Below are 20,745 nucleotides of genomic sequence, written 5' to 3' on the forward strand. Positions count from 1 at the left end.
TTAAAAATAGATGGAGAGGGTGAGAGAGGGTGAGAGGGAGAGAGAGGGAGAGAGAGAGAGGGAGAGAGAGGGAGAGAGAGGGTGAGAGCGGGAGAGAGAGAGAGAGAGAAAGAGAGAGAGAGAGCGAGAGAGAGAGAGGGAGAGAGAGGGTGAGAGAGGGTGAGTGGGAGAGAGAGTGAGTGAGAGGGAGAGAGAGGGAGGGAGAGAGAGAGATGTAGTGGTATCAGGCACGCTGTCGCAGTCAAGTGCCAGGCAGACAGTCATTTGATCACAGGAAATTATTAGATACATAGCACACAGGAAAAATTGATAGGTATGGCAATTTTATAATGAGATGGGTTTGTGTCAGTGTGGGTGTTGTACTCACTGTGTTATAAGTGTCTCCTACTTAAAAGGATGTTTTCAGCTGCGGTCTCCACTTTCGCTGTTGGAATAGCAGGCACTAGACAGTCTACTGTGGTTTCCGTTTTGAAACATAAGGGAGCAGTTATCCTCTAGCTGTAAGCCCATGCTGTTAGCATCAGGAGAAGGGCTCATTTAGGTTTTATTCAGTGTCAGAGACCTCTCTCTGTTTTACAAGGAATTATGAAATAAAGAAAAGTACAAGGTCAAGAAAAGGGACATTTTCAATTTATTTTGGGAGACCTTTGCAACCGATGCCTGTCTCAGTGTTGCTATAGTATGCTGAAAGTTTCTCTGTTGCTGCTGTGGGTGAATTATAGGTTCCTCAAGCAACATCTGCCCACATAATTCATCTTGACAAAGCATCTCTGAGGCTTTCTTTAACTGAAATAAACACCACCGTTAAATGAATAACGCTAGATAAGACTGTCTCTAGAAGTCAACTAAATGCAACCTATGCCTAAGCAAATATATGTGACAAAGGAATATCTCTAAATTCTTCAGTATCTATAACGAAAACAGGCCAGTTGCTCCTTATACAGTATTCAGTACATATAGTCACTCCAAGAGGAATAAGGTACTCAATGCAACTAAGTCTATACGATCCCTGCAGTTATTGAACCCATGACCTTGGAGATGAAGGACCTTTGCTAACAGTCAATGGAGTGGTCTAGTTTCTTATTAATAGAACTGTGCAGCAGGGCAGAGTAGATTATAGCTTTAGTGTTGTCCAGAGTCCTGTAGTCCAGTAGCACTGACCTTTCTGGTGTCAGTGAGTGAGTGAGTGACTCAAGCAGTGGAGTACCCTTTGACCTGCACTGTGTGACACATACTGCATAAACACTGCTTAGTCAGAGGCTGCATCCCAAAGGCAACATATTCCCTATATAGTGCACTTCTTTTAAAATAGAGAGCCATTTGGAGTACAGCCTCAGAGTCAGACATCCACTCACAAACACACAGCCTTGAAGCTCTATGTGGTACTCTGTGTACCGGCCTTCCAGTTCTTCTCACTGACTCATTTAACACTGAGGTCAAACAGGCTAAAGGGCCTTTGATGTGTTCAGTTTGTCCCTCAGGGGCCACCGTCACACAGTCTTGACCTCACCCAAAGAAGGATGCTGAGACTGGCAGCTACTCCAAGGCTACAAGGTAGTATAGAGTTCAGTACCGCCCCCACACCTACACCTCACATTCCCACCACCTCCTCCTTTAAAAACTAGAGTCAAGACTCACAACACTTTCTATCAAAGAGCTTTTCCACTCAATTCCACTCAACTTGAGTCAAATGCACACTATTTTCTCATGGTTCACTGTGTTCACTGGCCAGGTCGCAATTGTAAATGAGAACTTGTTCTCAACTTGCCTACCTGGTTAAATAAAGGTGAAATAAAAATGAGAATGTGTCAATCTTTTCCCTTCACTCGTCTTCGGTTATTGACTCTGTGGTCAAGAGTTTTTATGGGTTGTGGAGATAATTTGTGTTATGTGATGACATAGCCTCCAGCTAAGATATTTCTGATAAACACATTTGAAGTGTTCTTTTTAGGGGGAGTACTCTCAACTACGATGTTTGCCATATCACATCTAATATCCCATCTAATATCACATCTAATATTACGTCTAATATCCCATCTAATATTTGATCTAATGTCACATGTAATGTCACATCTAATGTCACATCTAATATCACATCTAATATTACATCTAATATCACATCTAATATTACATCTAATATCACATGGAATATCACGTGTAATGTCACATCTAATGTCACATCTAATATTACATCTAATATCACATGTAATGTCACATCTAATGTCACATCTAGTATCACATCTAATATCACATCTAATATTACATCTAGTATTACATCTAGTATCACATCTAATATCACATCTAATATCACATCTAATATTAGATCTAATATCACATCTAATATCACATCTAATATTAGATCTAATATCACATCTAATATTACATCTAGTATCACATGTAATGCCACAACTAATGCTACAGAAAGTCAGTATCTCTTTCTGAGGTGTTTTTAGGATGGCACTTTCGTTTCTGGAATAGCTTATCCCATTCTATAGTTTTTCTTCCGAGCTACTAAGACTGCTACTAAGGAAATAGTGTGTGATCACAAAGTACAACTGGAATATGTTACGATTATGGCTCGCTCTAAACTCCAGACAGAATCCTTGCTAGTGAAGAAACACAGCACTTACTTTATGAAACAGAGACTGTTTCTCAGACTGTTTATTGTCCTTAGCGTTCGCTGTGCTATGATGATGCATCTTTCCTTGATTTAGTGCATAACCTGCACTTCCAATAGGGGACTAGCACTGCACCCCTGGTCTGCCCGCCCTGAAGCCCTTGTTTATGATAAGACTCATTTTTAAGAATCTAGAAAAAGGAGTGTGCCCCTTTGTCTTTTATTTTCCGTTAGTCAGCAAGGTCGTGGAGCAGAATACAAATGCCCTGTGTCTCTGAATCAATTATTCTGTGGTACCTGCTATGTGTTGTGAGAGAGAGAGAGAGAGAGAGAGAGAGAGAGAGAGAGAGAGAGAGAGAGAGAGGGAGAGAGAGAAAATCAAATCTCCATCAGCCATTACTGCCTTTACTCAGAAGAGAAATAGCCTCTACTGGCTGAGTCTGGAATGGAGGGGGCGAGCCTAGGAGGGTGGCTGGGAGGGCGCTGTAGGGTTTAAGGGGCTCTAGCCAGCTTTATTTCAAAGGGAAGTGTGAATGAAGGGAATAGGTGGTGCAGGTACCTCACGGCAAAAAATAAAAATGTAATCTCCAGACTGGCTGCTGAATAAGCAAAAGGGCTCTAACCTCTGAAGGTGAAATGTAATCTCAACTCACTGACAGGCACATTACATCAGCACAGGACAGCTAAACCACCAGCCAATAGCTATGGGTGTCTTTCTCTCTACTTCTGTCTGTGTCTCTGTCTCTCTGTCTGTCTCTCTGTCTCTCTCTCTGTCTCTCTCTCACTCTGTCTTTCTCTCTCTCTGTTTCTCAGTGACACACACACACACACACACACACACACACACACACACACACACACACACACACACACACACTGACACAGACAGACAGACACACACACACTCCCCCACTTTCTTTCTCTCTAGATGATGAGAGCTTGTTATTTTTCTTGTTATTTCTTATCTTCCTTTTTGTGTTGGTTCATATAATCTCATCCTGGCTTGGATGTCACCCACTATTGGCCATCTGAAATATCTGAACAAAAAGCATCAATCATACCAATGGAATAACAAGGTAGTCGATTTGTGTCTCAAAACCATGCAGGCCACTTTCTAAGAATGATGAATTTGTTGGGAACCTTTATGTTTTGTCAAGGGTCGGGATATACATATTGACATGTTTTCAGACACAGTACATGTTTGCAAGAGGCTGGAATGACGTTGCAGGTAAGTTATCGGGATTGTCTTTTGATAATTCTCTTCCCCTGATCGATAAACCCACACAGCAAGTACACCAGCAGGGATGTCCCAACCAACACAGGACTAGGAGCTGTGTTCCCCTGCTCACTAGGTGGGGCTGTGGAGAGCAACCACCCTCCCTCCACCCATCTACCTGTATCCATTACTGCATGTTAACCCTTTCCCTCCCCCTCTAGTTTCCTCTCCCAGTCTTCCAGTCACTAATCACCTGGAGACTGAGCATGCCGCTGTTGCAGTGCCTGTAGGATGGCCTATGGCCCTTTTCTTACCTACAGAGAAAAAAAAGTTCAATCTTTTTTTTTGTTCCATCTATGCTGTTCTGTGTTTGACTTCCTCTCTCCCTCCCTCCTGTCTGCTTCCTGTCATCAGTGGAACGTTGAGGATACCATGGACTATGTGAGTAGGAGGAGTGTGTAGTGTGTGCTGGGTGCGATGCAGTTTGAAGGTCCGTGGGCCCATGGGGAGCTCTCTTTGTTCTCTCTCCCTATCCTCTCCCAATCCCTCTCCCTTTCTCTCTGTCTGGGGACTAACACTCTCTCCTTCCCTTAACCTCAAGCAGTCAGACTCGTAGGAGCATTTCACTTTAGAAAGAAAGAGCTAGTATGTGAAATAAGATTTTCCACGTCATAATAATTCATGTAACTGTAATAGGGTAAAGTGCCTCTTCTTCCTTAAAACAGATTTCTATGATATGAGTCATAACCTATACAGGACCTTAACTGAGCATTATTATCATGCTACAGTTTTATACATGACCTTAACTGAGCATTATTATCATGCTACAGTTTTATACATGACCTTAACTGAGCATTATTATCATGCTACAGTTTTATACATGACCTTAACTGAGCATTATTATCATGCTACAGTTTTATACATGACCTTAACTGAGCATTATTATCATGATACAGTTTCTTTCATAAGTTCTCTAGCTATAGCCTAGTCCTATTCATGTCTTCCACTCCACTCTCTTCCCTCCTAGGCCATTTTCACTACACCTCTATTTCTACTCTCTGTTTTCACTATCTACCTTATCTTTTTCTCGTTGGATCTTCTCTTTCTAGCTAGATCTTAATTTACACATACAGGTAACTGCCAAAATAAAGGAAACACTTGGGTAAATGAGGGATATAAAGTATATTGAAAGCAGGTTCTTCCATACAGGTGTCGTTCCTGAGCAGTTCCTAAGCAATTAACATCCTATCATGCTTAGGGTCGTGTATAAAAATGCTGGGCAGGCCCAGATGCCGATTATTTTGGCTACCATGGCTATGCCCCCATAGGATGACAATGCCCCCATTCGCAGGGCACGAGTGGTCACTGAATGGTTTGATGAGCATGAAAATGATGTAAACCATATGCCCTGGTCATCTCAGACACCAGATCTCAACCCAATTGAACACATATGGGAGATTCTGGAGCGGCTCCTGAAACACCGTTTTCCACCACCGTCAACAAAACACCAAATTATGGAATTTCTTGTGGAATAATGGTGTTGCATCCCTCCAATAGAGTTCCAGACACTTGCAAAATCTATGCCAAGGTGCATTGAGCTGTTCTGGCTCGTGATGCCCAATGCCCTATTCAGACACTTTATGTTTGTGTTTCCTTTATTTTGGCAGTTACATGTAGATAGTAATGCTTCTCCACCTTTACTCTCTGTCAGTCTGTCAGTCGTCAATCAGTCAGCAACCTTCTTACAGCAGGTCCCTTTCTCGTCCAACTGAACATTTCACTCGTCACAAAACAGGAACAACATTTATTTTTAGGAATTCTCATGGAAATGTCCTTGTCTCATTTCCTCCTTAAAGTTATTCTCCTTTCCTCCTTATTTACATTTACATTTACATTTAAGTCATTTAGCAGACGCTCTCCTTATGCATCTTACTTACCGAGTGTGTTGTGTGAGGAAGGTGGGTGGTGCTGGGAGTGTGGAGGGTGTTGGTGTACGGCCCAGAGTGTGGAGGGTGTTGGTGTACAGCTCAGAGTGTGGAGGGTGTTGGTGTATGGCTCAGAGTGTGGAGGGTGTTGGTGTACGGCTCAGAGTGTGGAGGGTGTTGGTGTACAGCTCAGAGTGTGGAGGGTGTTGGTGTATGGCTCAGAGTGTGGAGGGTGTTGGTGTACGGCTCAGAGTGTGGAGGGTGTTGGTGTACAGCTCAGAGTGTGGAGGGTGTTGGTGTACGGCTCAGAGTGTGGATGGTGTAGGTGTACGGCTTGAAGTGGGGGAGTGTGGAGGGTTTCAGGAGGGGAGTGTGTGAGAAATCTGGTTGGGGAGTGGAGCGCAGGGGGTTCTCAGGCAGAACTGTGAGTTCTAGTCCGTGTCCCAACGGCCCCCCTATTCCATTTAGTGTACTACTTTTGAATAGAGTCCTCTGTGCCCTAGTCAAAAGTAGTGCACTGTAAGGGAATAAAGTGCTATTTGGGACGCAGGCCTAGTCTGCAGCACTCCTTCAGTCACCTCTACTCTGCCTCAGCTTTGATATGAACACAGACACATTTCAATACACTTCAAGTGGGGGAACGCAGCTCCACTCAACGCTGCTGAGGCTGGTGAGGTTGGTGAGAGTCCTGCTGAAGACATGATGCATACTGCACAATGTGTGCCATACTGTGTGTGTTTGATCATGGTTTGAACATGGGGTGTGTGAGTGTGTGTGTTTGAAGTGTTACAGCTGTAAATCCTCTTGTGTTTAGGTTCGACAGGAATAAAGGTGTCCTAGTGGTTAGAGCGTTGGACTAGTAACCGGAAGGTTGCGAGTTCAAACCCCCGAGCTGACAAGGTACAAATCTGTCGTTCTGCCCCTGAACAGGCAGTTAACCCACTGTTCCCAGGCCGTCATTGAAAATAAGAATGTGTTCTTAACTGACTTGCCTGGTTAAATAAAGGTAAAATTTAAAAATTCAAATTAAATGGATTATGTGTGTGTAATTGTCTTGGACAGCCAGCCACACATAGTATTGATTTACCATACCTGCCACACACACACACACACACACACACACAGAGGCATGGGTGTTGTTATAATAGTCCTGACCTGGCCTTTGCTGTGCACTGTCAAACAGAAACCAGAAACCTTCCTGAGCTCTCTGCTGTCATTCTTGAATCACCGGAACCACACTTCCTGGCTTTTACTAAAAAGTGGATTTACATATTGAGTAACAGCTGAGATGGTGTGAGTGCTGCTGAATGTCATGCTACGTTGTGTTGTGGAATACATTTTGACTCCCGCTAATTGAGTGTGCTGTGAATTCCTGCTCTTGTATGTTTCTGTTGTGTTATGGAAGGTGCACACGGCCCAGTGATGCAGACTGTTGATTTGTTGGTCTGTATGTTTCTGTTGTGTTATGGAAGGTGCACACGGCCCAGTGATGCAGACTGTTGATTTGTTGATCTGTATGTTTCTGTTGTGTTATGGAAGGTGCACACGGCCCAGTGATGCAGACTGTTGATTTGTTGGTCTGTATGTTTCTGTTGTGTTATGGAAGGTGCACACGGCCCAGTGATGCAGACTGTTGATTTGTTGGTTTGCTAGCCTTTGTTTTTGTGTTGTTTATATATTGTTGTTGGCCAATTTACTGTTTGTGTGTGTGTGTGTGTGTGTGTGTGTGTGTGTGTGTGTGTGTGTGTGTGTGTGTGTTGGTGGATACTATCCCACTTCCTCTGTACAGAGATTCATATTCTGATACCATCCTAGAATAAACAGACAGAGGTCCCGGACTCACCTTACAGTGTCACAGGGAAATCAAACCCATCCCATCCATCCTTCACAGAAACAGAAAGTCCCCCTGGGACTGGAATGCTCTGCTCCGGAGTCTTTTGACATCATCTGTGAGAGGAAAGAAAAATGTATCAGAGTGGCAGACAGGTTCAGATGTAGGTTCTTCATTTTAGCCAGTTTGCTAAAAAAGGAAAATAATTTCCTGCAGCAACAGGAAATGTGGATAATAATTCATGGACATTTGTGTAGTGGAAATTACTTTTTAAACATCAAATACAAGTACAAGTTTTAAATATCCTACATTGCAACAGGGTCGTCAAATTAAGATCCTACATCTGAAGATCTGATGGTGATTGAGGGTTAGGGTGAGGGGTAGGCCTTCCTGGTGATGGAGGTGGAGGGTTAGGGTGAGGGGTAGGCCTTCCTGGGGATGGAGGTGGAGGGTTAGGGTTAGGCCCTCCTGGTGATTGAGGTGGACTGGTTAGTGTTAGGCCCTCCTGGTGATTGATTCCCAGAGAACCAGAGCCCCCCCCACCCCCCCACCTCCTCCACCCCCCTCTGGATTTTAAAGAGAGAGAGAGAGAGAGATAAGAGCTTGACTGATTTTTTTTTTTTTTTATCCAATTGAAAGGGAGAAACCACTGCAGGGCCCGAAACTTAAAAGGAAAACTGTACATTTAAAATAATGAAGCTTTTAAAATAAATGTTATAGCTTCAGATGACTCATATTTCCCTCTTACTTCTAACTCTCCAACTCCCTTACTGAAAGATGGGGTGGGGTTTGGGGGAGGGTTACATAAACCCTAAGTGAGCCATCTTTTCTCAAAATAGCCTACTACAGAGACCGCCAGCCTGCTCTGCTCAGCAGCATGTCTGTGATTAATTAGCAGGAAGGGAAGAGCTTTTTAATGAATGTCATGCAATAAAGATGTGAGAGGCTAGCCATGAAATCATGATGAAACATTTGTTTGGTCTCTGGGAATCAGAGCTGGCTTGTATGGCCATGCTCATGTCTATGGTTGTTAGCTGCAGCTTCGTGGTCTGTCATCTCATCTCCTCTCCTCTCCTCACAAGACTGGGCTGAGCTTCGTGCCCCAGGCACCTACAGGCTGGGCTGAGCTCCAGGCCCCAGGCACCTACAGGCTGGGCTGAGCTCCAGGCCCCAGGCACCTACAGGCTGGGCTGAGCTCCAGGCCCCAGGCACCTACAGGCTGGGCTGAGCTCCAGGCCCCAGGCACCTACAGGCTGGGCTGAGCTCCAGGCCCCAGGCACCTACAGGCTGGGGCTGAGCTCCAGGCACCAGGCACTGAGCTCCGTGCCCCAGGCACCTACAGGCTGGGCTGAGCTCCAGGCCCCAGGCACCTACAGGCTGGGCTGAGCTCCAGGCCCCAGGCACCTACAGGCTGGGCTGAGCTCCAGGCCCCAGGCACCTACAGGCTGGGCTGAGCTCCAGGCCCCAGGCACCTACAGGCTGGTACCACAGGCGGCAGGCTGGTGGAGGGATAAGATGGAGGGATGGGGGATGAGTCTTCCTGGGTGTTCTCAGTTGGAAACCCCCCTCCTGTCTTTGACTTCCTCTCTTCAGTCTGAAGCGCATCCATCTATCCGGACTGCGTCCCAAATTGCACCCTATTGCCTATCTCATCAGCCCTGGAGGAAATGGATCCCAACTCAGTCAGAGGAGAAAGAACCTCTCCAACTCTTTTATGGGCTCAAAGGAGCTCTGTCTCTTTAGGTGTCTTCATTTTAATGAGTTCCTTTTGAAATGGAGAGGAACATGTGCGAGGGTGTGCACTTTGATATAGATGTGTGTGTGTGTGTGTGTGTGTGTGTGTGTGTGTGTGTGTGTGTGTGTGTGTGTGTGTGTGTGTGTGTGTGTGTGTGTGTGTGTGCGTGAGAAAGAGAGATCTCAAGTTTTGATTTGTGTCATCTGTGTGTATTTTGTGTGGTTTGTGTTGGTGTGCTTAATGGGGTTTGCTTATTATAGCCTACACTTGACATTTGGATACAAACCGCTTTAAAGGCTGTGGTTCTGGCCAGTCAGAGAGAGAGAGACCGAGAACAACTCTGAACACTTTAACTGGGGGCGTATCTTCAAAAGTGCCTGACGTGTGTACTGCTTTTGATCAGAGCCATATGGGACCTGGTCAAGAGAGGGACTCAGAGATCAAGACTGTGACTTTATTTGGGTTTTAGAATTCAACACTGTCTTTGTGTTTTTGGGCTGTATAGCATCTATATTAAAAGAGAATGTCACTATTTTGGAACCTAATATGTATCTAATTTGAGGCTCAGCAAGTAACTCGCTGCTTGGGTACATTTTTCAAAACCAAGTGAAAATGTAAGAAAAAGTGTCTGGAATCTTCTACAACATGCCATTTACATCAAATATACATATTATATCCCTAAATAGTTACATTCTCATTTAATATTCCCCAGTATAAAATATCAGGAAGAATTAGGAGATCAATATTTACAAAATGACTTAGACACAGTAGTACTGATACACTGTACTGAGACACGGTGGTACTGAGACACGGTAGTACTGAGACACGGTAGTACTGAGACACGGTAATACTGAGACACGGTAGTACTGAGACACGGTAGTACTGAGACACGGTGGTACTGAGACACGGTGGTACTGAGACACGGTGGTACTGAGACACGGTGGTACTGAGACACGGTGGTACTGAGACACGGTAGTACTGAGACACGGTAGTACTGAGACACGGTGGTACTGAGACACGGTGGTACTGAGACACGGTGGTACTGAGACACGGTGGTACTGAGACACGGTGGTACTGAGACACAGTAGTACTGATACACTGTACTGAGACACGGTGGTACTGAGACACGGTGGTACTGAGACACGGTAGTACTGAGACACGGTAGTACTGAGACACGGTGGTACTGAGACACGGTAGTCTACTGAGACACGGTGGTACTGAGACACGGTGGTACTGAGACATGGTGGTACTGAGACACGGTGGTACTGAGACACGGTGGTACTGAGACACGGTGGTACTGAGACACGGTGGTACTGAGACACGGTAGTACTGAGACACGGTGGTACTGAGACACGGTGGTACTGAGACACGGTAGTCTACTGAGACACGGTGGTACTGAGACACGGTAGTACTGAGACACGGTGGTACTGAGACACGGTGGTACTGAGACACGGTAGTACTGAGACACGGTGGTACTGAGACACGGTGGTACTGAGACACGGTGGTACTGAGACACGGTAGTACTGAGACGCGGTGGTACTGAGACACGGTGGTACTGAGACACAGTAGTACTGAGACACGGTAGTACTGAGACACGGTGGTACTGAGACACGGTGGTACTGAGACACGGTGGTACTGAGACACGGTGGCACTGAGACACGGTAGTACTGAGACACAGTAGTACTGAGACACGGTGGTACTGAGACACGGTGGTACTGAGACATGGTAGTCTACTGAGACACGGTGGTACTGAGACACGGTGGTACTGAGACACGGTGGTACTGAGACACGGTGGTACTGAGACACTGTACTGAGACACGGTGGTACTGAGACACGGTAGTACTGAGACACGGTGGTACTGAGACACGGTGGTACTGAGACACGGTAGTACTGAGACACAGTAGTACTGAGACACAGTGGTACTGAGACACGGTAGTACTGAGACACGGTGGTACTGAGACACGGTGGTACTGAGACACAGTAGTACTGAGACACGGTGGTACTGTGACACGGTAGTACTGAGACACGGTAGTACTGAGACACGGTGGTACTGAGACACGGTGGTACTGAGACACAGTAGTACTGAGACACGGTGGTACTGTGACACGGTAGTACTGAGACACGGTAGTACTGAGACACGGTGGTACTGAGACACGGTGGTACTGAGACACGGTGGTACTGAGACACGGTGGTACTGAGACACGGTAGTACTGAGACACTGTACTGAGACACTGTACTGAGACACGGTGGTACTGAGACACAGTAGTACTGAGACACGGTAGTACTGAGACACAGTAGTACTGAGACACGGTGGTACTGAGACACGGTAGTACTGTGACACGGTGGTACTGAGACACGGTAGTACTGAGACACGGTGGTACTGAGACACGGTAGTACTGAGACGCGGTGGTACTGAGACACGGTGGTACTGAGACACGGTGGTACTGAGACACGGTAGTACTGAGACACGGTGGTACTGAGACACTGTACTGAGACACGGTGGTACTGAGACACTGCACTGTATTGTTGGGGACAGATCTTGTTGAGGGCAGATCTTGTTGGGGACAGATCTTGTTGAGGACAGATCTTGTTGGGGACAGATCTTGTTGGGGACAGATATTGTTGGGGACAGATCTTGTTGGGGACAGATCTTGTTGGGGACAGATCTTGTTGGGGACAGATCTTGTTGGGGACATATCTTGTTGAGGGCAGATATTGTTGGGGACAGATCTTGTTGAGGGCAGATCTTGATGGGGACAGATCTTGTTGGGGACAGATATTGTTGGGGACAGATATTGTTGGGGACAGATATTGTTGGGGACAGATATTGTTGGGGGCAGATCTTGTTGAGGGCAGATATTGTTGGGGACAGATCTTGTTGGGGACAGATATTGTTGGGGACAGATCTTGTTGAGGGCAGATATTGTTGGGGACAGATCTTGTTGGGGACAGATCTTGTTGGGGACATATCTTGTTGAGGGCAGATATTGTTGGGGACAGATCTTGTTGGGGACATATCTTGTTGAGGGCAGATATTGTTGGGGACAGATTTTGTTGAGGGCAGATATTTTACCCTCTCTGTAACCATTTCTCAGAAAGAACTTCAATGTCTTCGGAGTGTTTAAAATGCTACACTGACACGGTGGTACTGAGACACAGTAGTACTGAGACACGGTAGTACTGAGACACGGTGGTACTGAGACACGGTGGTACTGAGACACGGTGGTACTGAGACACGGTGGCACTGAGACACGGTAGTACTGAGACACAGTAGTACTGAGACACGGTGGTACTGAGACACGGTGGTACTGAGACATGGTAGTCTACTGAGACACGGTGGTACTGAGACACGGTGGTACTGAGACACGGTGGTACTGAGACACGGTGGTACTGAGACACTGTACTGAGACACGGTGGTACTGAGACACGGTAGTACTGAGACACGGTGGTACTGAGACACGGTGGTACTGAGACACGGTAGTACTGAGACACAGTAGTACTGAGACACAGTGGTACTGAGACACGGTAGTACTGAGACACGGTGGTACTGAGACACGGTGGTACTGAGACACAGTAGTACTGAGACACGGTGGTACTGTGACACGGTAGTACTGAGACACGGTAGTACTGAGACACGGTGGTACTGAGACACGGTGGTACTGAGACACAGTAGTACTGAGACACGGTGGTACTGTGACACGGTAGTACTGAGACACGGTAGTACTGAGACACGGTGGTACTGAGACACGGTGGTACTGAGACACGGTGGTACTGAGACACGGTGGTACTGAGACACGGTAGTACTGAGACACTGTACTGAGACACTGTACTGAGACACGGTGGTACTGAGACACAGTAGTACTGAGACACGGTAGTACTGAGACACAGTAGTACTGAGACACGGTGGTACTGAGACACGGTAGTACTGTGACACGGTGGTACTGAGACACGGTAGTACTGAGACACGGTGGTACTGAGACACGGTAGTACTGAGACGCGGTGGTACTGAGACACGGTGGTACTGAGACACGGTGGTACTGAGACACGGTAGTACTGAGACACGGTGGTACTGAGACACTGTACTGAGACACGGTGGTACTGAGACACTGCACTGTATTGTTGGGGACAGATCTTGTTGAGGGCAGATCTTGTTGGGGACAGATCTTGTTGAGGACAGATCTTGTTGGGGACAGATCTTGTTGGGGACAGATATTGTTGGGGACAGATCTTGTTGGGGACAGATCTTGTTGGGGACAGATCTTGTTGGGGACAGATCTTGTTGGGGACATATCTTGTTGAGGGCAGATATTGTTGGGGACAGATCTTGTTGAGGGCAGATCTTGATGGGGACAGATCTTGTTGGGGACAGATATTGTTGGGGACAGATATTGTTGGGGACAGATATTGTTGGGGACAGATATTGTTGGGGGCAGATCTTGTTGAGGGCAGATATTGTTGGGGACAGATCTTGTTGGGGACAGATATTGTTGGGGACAGATCTTGTTGAGGGCAGATATTGTTGGGGACAGATCTTGTTGGGGACAGATCTTGTTGGGGACATATCTTGTTGAGGGCAGATATTGTTGGGGACAGATCTTGTTGGGGACATATCTTGTTGAGGGCAGATATTGTTGGGGACAGATTTTGTTGAGGGCAGATATTTTACCCTCTCTGTAACCATTTCTCAGAAAGAACTTCAATGTCTTCGGAGTGTTTAAAATGCTACACTGATGTATGGAATGTGTGTGTGTGTGTGTGTGTGTGTGTGCGCTTGAGTGCCTAACCCTCCCGGAGTGAACTCAACACAGTACAGTGGGTGAAGGCTGGGAAATTGTGTTAGCCGTCATCATAGCATTAGCCTGACCCAGGCTGTTTAAACTTTTCTCTCCCCTAGGAGGCTGTTATAACAGGCCTGCTCCCTGAGACCACCTACTCTGTCACCGTGGCAGCCTACACCACCAAGGGGGACGGGGCACGCAGTAAGGCCAAGGTGGTCACCACCACTGGAGCAGGTGTGTACAGCTACACACACATGCACATATGCAAACACACACGCACAAACTGCGCTGACCAGCTGGCAAGTGTCTTTACTGACATTTTCAACCTCTCCCTTACCCAGTCTGTAATACCTACATGTTTCAAGCAGGCAGCCATAGTCCCTGCGCCCAAGAACGCCAAGATAAACTGTTTAAATGACTATCGCACCGTAGCACTCACATCTGTAGCCATGAAATGCTTTGAAAGGCTGGTCATGGCTCACAACAACATCATCCCAGACACCCTGTATCTACTCCAATTCCATACCTCCCCAACAAAACCTTATTCGACGCTATCTCTATTGCACTCAACACTGCCCTCGCCCACCTGGACAAGAGGAACACCTACGTGAGAATGCTGTTCATTAACTACAGCTCAGCGTTCAACACCATAGTGCCCTCCAAGCCCATCACTTAAGCTAAGGACCCTGGGCCTGAACACAGAAATGACAGTGGTAGGCCTGGTCACCAACGGTGATGAGGCAGCCTTTAGGGAGGTGGTCAGAGACCTGGCAGTAGGGTGCCAGGACAACAACCTCTCCCTCAACGTCAGTAAGACAAAGGAGGTAATTGTGGATTACAGGAAACAGAGGGTCGAGCATGCCCCAATTCACATTGACAGGGCTGTAGTGGAGCGGGTCGAGTTCCTCAGTGTCCACATCAATAAGGATCTATCCTGGTCCACACACATCAACACAGTTGTGAAGAGGGCACAACAATGCTTCTTCCCCCTCAGGAGGCTGAAAAGATTTGGCATGGGCCCTCAGATCCTCAAAAAGATTTACAGCTGCACAATTGAGACCATCTTGACTGGCTAAGTCACTGCATGGTATGTATGGCAACTACTTGGCATCTGACCGCAAGGCGATAGAGGGTAGTGTGTACAGCCTAGTACATCACTGGGGCTGAGCTCCCTGCCATCCAGGACCTCTATAACAGGCGATGTCAGAGCAAGGCCCTAAACATTTTCGAAGTCTCCAGCTAACCAAGTCATAGATGGTTTTCTATCTTACTGCACAGCAAGCGGTACCGATGCAGTCTGGAACCAACAGCACCCTGAACAGCTCTTACCCCCAAGCCTGCTAAATAGATGGTCCGGGTAGATATTTGGTTAGCTATTTAACTGTCTGCATTGACCCTTTTCGAACAAACTTTTTGGACTCATCACATACGCTGCTGCTACTGTTTATTATCTATACTGTTGCCTAGTCACATCCTAGTTATATGTACATACTGTATATATATATACATTTGAAGTCGGAATATTGCATATACTTAGGTTGGAGTCATTAAAACTCATTTTTCAACCACTCCACACATTTCTTGTTAACAAACTATAGTTTTGGCAAATTGGTTAGGACATCTACTTTGTGCATGACACAAGTAATTTTTCCAACAATTGTTTACAAACAGATTATTTCACTTATAATTCACTGTGTCACAATTCCAGTGGGTCAGAAGTTTACATACACTAAGTTGACTGTGCCTTTAAACAGCTTGGAAAATTCCAGAAAATTATGTCATGGCTTTAGAAGCTTCTGATAGGCTAATTGACATCATTTGAGTCTATTGGAGGTGTACCTGTGGATGTATTTCAAGGCCTACCTTCAAACTCAGTGCCTCTTTGCTTGACATCATGGGAAAATCAAAAGAAATCAGCCAAGACCTCAGAAACAAAATTGTAGAGCTCCACAAGTCTGGTTCATCCTTGGGAGCAATTTCCAAACGCCTGAAGGTACCACACTCATCTGTACAAACAATAGTACACAAGTATAAACACCATGGGACCACGCAGCCATCATACCGCTCAGGAAGGAGACGCGTTCTGTCTCCTAGAGATGAACGTACTTTGGTGCGAAAAGTGCAAATCAATCCCAGAACAACAGCAAAAGACCTTGTGAAGATGCTGTAGGAAACAGGTAAAAATGTCAAACGAGTCCTATATTTACATAATCTGGAAGGCCCCTCAGCAAGGAAGAAGCTACTGCTCCAAAACCGCCATAAAAAAGCCAGACTATTATTTGCAACTGCACATGGGGACAAAGATTGTAGTTTTGTAGAAATGTCCTCTGGTCTGATGAAACAAAAATAGAACTGTTTGGCCATAATGACCATTGTTATGTTTAGAGGAAACAGGGGGAGGCTTGCAAGCTGAAGAACACCATCCCAACCTTGAAGCACGGGGGTGGCAGCATCATGTTGTGGGGGTACATGGCTGCAGGAGGGTCTGGTGCACTTCACAAAATAGAGGGCATCATGAGGAAAGAAAAATTATGTGAATATATTGAAGCAACATCTCAAGACATCGGTCAGGAAGTTAAAGCTTGGTCGCAAATGGGTCTTCCAAACGGACAATGAACACAGGCATACTTCCAAAGTTGGGGCAAAATGGCTTAAGGACAACAAAGTAAAGGTATTGGAGTGGCCATCACAAAGCCCTGACCTCAATCCAATATAAAATGTGTGGGCAGAACTGAAAAAGCGTGTGTGAGCAAGGAGGCCTACAAACCTGACTCAGTTACACCAGCTGTCAGGAGGAGTGGGCCAAAATTCACCCAACTTATTGTGGGAAGCTTCTGGAAGTCTACCCAAAACATTTGACCCAAGTTAAACAATTATATCAAATACTAATTGAGCTTATGTAAACTTCTGACCCACTGGGAATGTGATGAAAGAAATAAAAGCTGAAATAAATAATTATATTATTCTGACATTTCACATTCTTAAAATAAAGTGGTGATCCTCACTGACCTAAAACAGGGACTTTTTACTAGGATTAAATGTCATGAATTGTGAAAAACTGAGTTTTTAATGTATTTGGCTAAGGTGTATGTACACTTCTGACTTCAACTGTATCTACGTCAATTACCATTTACCCCTGCACATCGACTCTGTCATGACCACTGTATATAGCCAAGTTATCGTTACTCATTGTTTATTTATTAATGAAGGCAGCTACAGCTTCCTAGTGTGACAGTGACAGGGCTGTGTAAGTTGTGGCCGGTGGGGGTTTTAGTTTTTTAGAGAGAGCATGGGAATTGAGTTCATAGAAAGTTGAGAAGAAGAAGTCCTGGTGTGAGTTTCCGTGGTAACGTCACTGCAGTCAAAACTACAAACTGAACAGTAGTACCCACTTTAACTGACTTGACCTGAAACTTCCCTCTTAGTCTGACTACATACTATGGCTGCCTCGATGACTACATACTATGGCTGCCTCGATGACTACACACTATGGCTGCCTCCATGACTACACACTATGGTTGCCTCCCAAATTGCACCCTATTCCTCATGTAGTTCACTACTGTTGACCAATAATACTCTGGTTAAAAGTAGTGCACTATATACAGTAGTGCAGGGATGGGCAACTATGATGGGGGACACAAGAAAACGGAACTCATCATGTGGGGCTGCAGTAGCTTTGGGTCTGCGTACCCACATAAAATAATATATATATTTTTAGTTTTAAAGTTCATTTCCTGCAATTCTGCACATTTTGCCATGGGGCATAGAGAAAATGTTGCCGTTTTAAAGCAAGTTTGCTGCAATACTATGCATGTTACCATGGGGCAGAAAGAAGATTTTGCAATTTTAGAACTCATTTCATGCAGTTCTACTAATTTTGCCATCGGGCAGAGAGAAAAATATGCAGTTTTACAACTAATTTCATGAAATTCTACACCTACACAATTTGCCATAGGGGGAGGTAAATGTTTGCAGTTTTTAATATGATAACTGATGATCAATGGGCCCACCACGGGTGGTAATTCGACCATGCTTACTACAAGGTTAGATAGCTGGCCACTAGACTCATTTACCAATATGGGAAACAAATGCTGACATGGGCTAATTGAGTGACTGCTGATGCACAACCACATTTCAAAAGTGCACCTTGTGTATTATATTATTCTAACTCTCAAAAGTAAGTTGAGACCTGGACTAAGTTTTTTTGGTTTGTTGTTGTTGTGAAATTGGTCCGCAATCCTACAAAAGGGGGATATAGGGAATAGGGGGCCATTTCGGACACAGAAATCAGCAGGCCCTTATAGTTTACTGGTCCCCCATGGTCTTAATGGTTAGAGTAACAGCAGTAATTGTCCAGTATATTTACATTTTACAGTGGTAACTTATGGTAGTACTGAATAATACTGTAGTGGTAGTAATCATTTAAGTGTTCTGTGTCATTAATAAGTGTGTCCTTTGTCATTATTAAGTGTTAGTGTCATTATTAAGTGTTAGTGTCATTATTAAGTGTGTTCTGTGTCATTATTTAGTGTGTCCTGTGTCATTATTTAGTGTGTCCTGTGTCATTATTTAGTGTGTTCTGTGTCATTATTTAGTGTGTTCTGTGTCATTATTAAGTGTTCTGTGTCATTATTTAGTGTGTCCTGTGTCATTATTAAGTGTGTCCTGTGTCATTATTTAGTGTGTTCTGTGTCATTATTAAGTGTGTTCTGTGTCATTATTTAGTGTGTCCTGTGTCATTATTAAGTGTGTCCTGTGTCATTATTAAGTGTGTTCCGTGTCATTATTAAGTGTGTTCTGTGTCATTATTAAGTGTGTCCTGTGTCATTATTTAGTGTGTTCCGTGTCATTACTAAGTGTGTTCTGTGTCATTGTTAAGTGTATCCTGTGTCATTATTAAGTGTGTTCTGTGTCATTATTTAGTGTGTCCTGTGTCATTATTTAGTGTGTCCTGTGTCATTATTTAGTGTGTCCTGTGTCATTGTTAAGTGTGTTCTGTGTCATTATTATGTGTGTTGTTTGCAATTATTATGCGTGTTATATGTCATTATTAAGTGTGTTCTATGTCATTATTAAGTGTGTTCTATGTCATTATTAAGTGTGTTCTATGTCATTATGCTAATGCTCCTAATTCCTCTCTCTGCCCGTTAGTCCCAGGCAGGCCCACTATGATGATCAGTACCACCATTGGTAACACAGCCCTCATCCAGTGGCAACCACCGAAGGAGATGGTGGGAGAGCACATGGGCTACCAGCTGCAGTACAAACGTATGGAGGAGGAGTCGTTCACTGTAAAGGACTTCAAGAAGACAGACGACCACTTCACTGTCACCGGCCTGCACAAGGGCGCCACGTACGTCTTCAAGCTCTGCGCCAAGAACCGGGCGGGCACCGGCGAGGAGTACGTGAAGGAGATTACGACGCCGGACGATGTGCCCAGCAGTTACCCCCAGAACCTGAGTGTCGTAGGCCTGACCACGACTACTACCAAGCTAGCCTGGGAGCCTCCGGCGCTGGCTGAGAGGAACGGGAGGATCGTCCAGTACGTGGTGGTGTACAAAGATATCAACAGCCAACAGAACCACACCAATAGGTATTATTAAGATTATTCACTTTTTTCAGTTCCCTGCCCTTTATAAAGTCTAGATGTTTTTTGTTGTATTTTATGTTCTGTAAGGAGTTCTGACGACACAAACACAATAAAATGCTTATTTTTATTAAAACACTAAAACCAATCTTATTGTTTCTATCTCAACAGCACGATAGAGACCCAGATGACCATCATGGGGCTGCAGCCTGATACCACCTATGACATCAGGGTCAGGGCTTTCACCAGCAAGGGAGCCGGACCCAACAGTCCTAGTATTCAGAGTAGGACCATGTCTACCTCCATGCCTGGTGAGAACTCACACACATGCTCTGTTGCACCCCCCATTACTTGAGTTCACACATTATGCACCAGGGATCATTGCATGTAAGCCCAAAGGTCGGGGGAGTCGACACACACGAGCACACACATCCTGATAGGGCATGATCGTGTCTGCCTCCATGCCTCGTGAGCTCTGCTGATCTCAATAAATAGTCTTACACAGGTGCAGACACACCAGACCCACATGTACAGATCCATGCAAACACTCACTCACTCATGCACGCATACACACACCCACATACATCTCACACACACACACACACACACACACACACACATCCAGTCTCTCTGGCACAGACAGGACAGATGTTATGTGAGAGGAACATAGGCGTATCTGTGTGTGTGTGGAAGCTGGTGGCAACTGGACTAGATTGGCAGAACGAGTCCAGCGTAACCAGTACAGCACAGAGGAGGTTGGTGGCAGCTTAATTGGTGAGGACGGGCTCATGGTAATGGCTGGAGTGGAATGGTATCAAAGCCATTTGCTCCATTCCGGCCATTATTATGAGCCGTCCTCCCCTCAGCAGCCTCCTATGGTACAGCAGACCAGTACAGCAGTACCAGTACAGCAGTACCAGGGAACACTCCTTACATGTTATTAGGGTACATCAATACATGTTTATCCCCCTGCTGCTAGCTATTTATAGTCAACCTTCACAGTGCCAGTTAGCACCTTCAAACTACTGTGTGTGTGTGTGTGTGTATGTCTGTTTG

At 45.4% G+C, this 20,745-nt stretch overlaps 1 protein-coding gene across 9 annotated transcripts in view; it reads left to right on the plus strand.

Moving 5' to 3' along the window:
- Nucleotides 1–20,745, plus strand: part of LOC115108758 (receptor-type tyrosine-protein phosphatase F-like) — a 388,031-nt gene that overhangs the window by 297,725 nt on the left and 69,561 nt on the right. For 5 of the 9 annotated variants that reach the window (XM_065009146.1, XM_065009144.1, XM_065009145.1 and 2 more), the window contains 4 exons: nt 4,248–4,274; nt 14,219–14,336; nt 19,254–19,695; nt 19,861–20,000. In XM_065009146.1, coding sequence (XP_064865218.1) covers nt 4,248–4,274; nt 14,219–14,336; nt 19,254–19,695; nt 19,861–20,000 — 727 coding nt within the window. The remainder of the gene's footprint in view (nt 1–4,247; nt 4,275–14,218; nt 14,337–19,253; nt 19,696–19,860; nt 20,001–20,745) is intronic. The other 4 variants (XM_065009147.1, XM_065009149.1, XM_065009151.1 and 1 more) reach the window with 1 other exon arrangement.

This window comes from Oncorhynchus nerka, linkage group LG24 (genome assembly GCF_034236695.1).
Source record: "Oncorhynchus nerka isolate Pitt River linkage group LG24, Oner_Uvic_2.0, whole genome shotgun sequence".
NCBI classification, from domain to species: Eukaryota; Metazoa; Chordata; class Actinopteri; order Salmoniformes; family Salmonidae; genus Oncorhynchus; species Oncorhynchus nerka.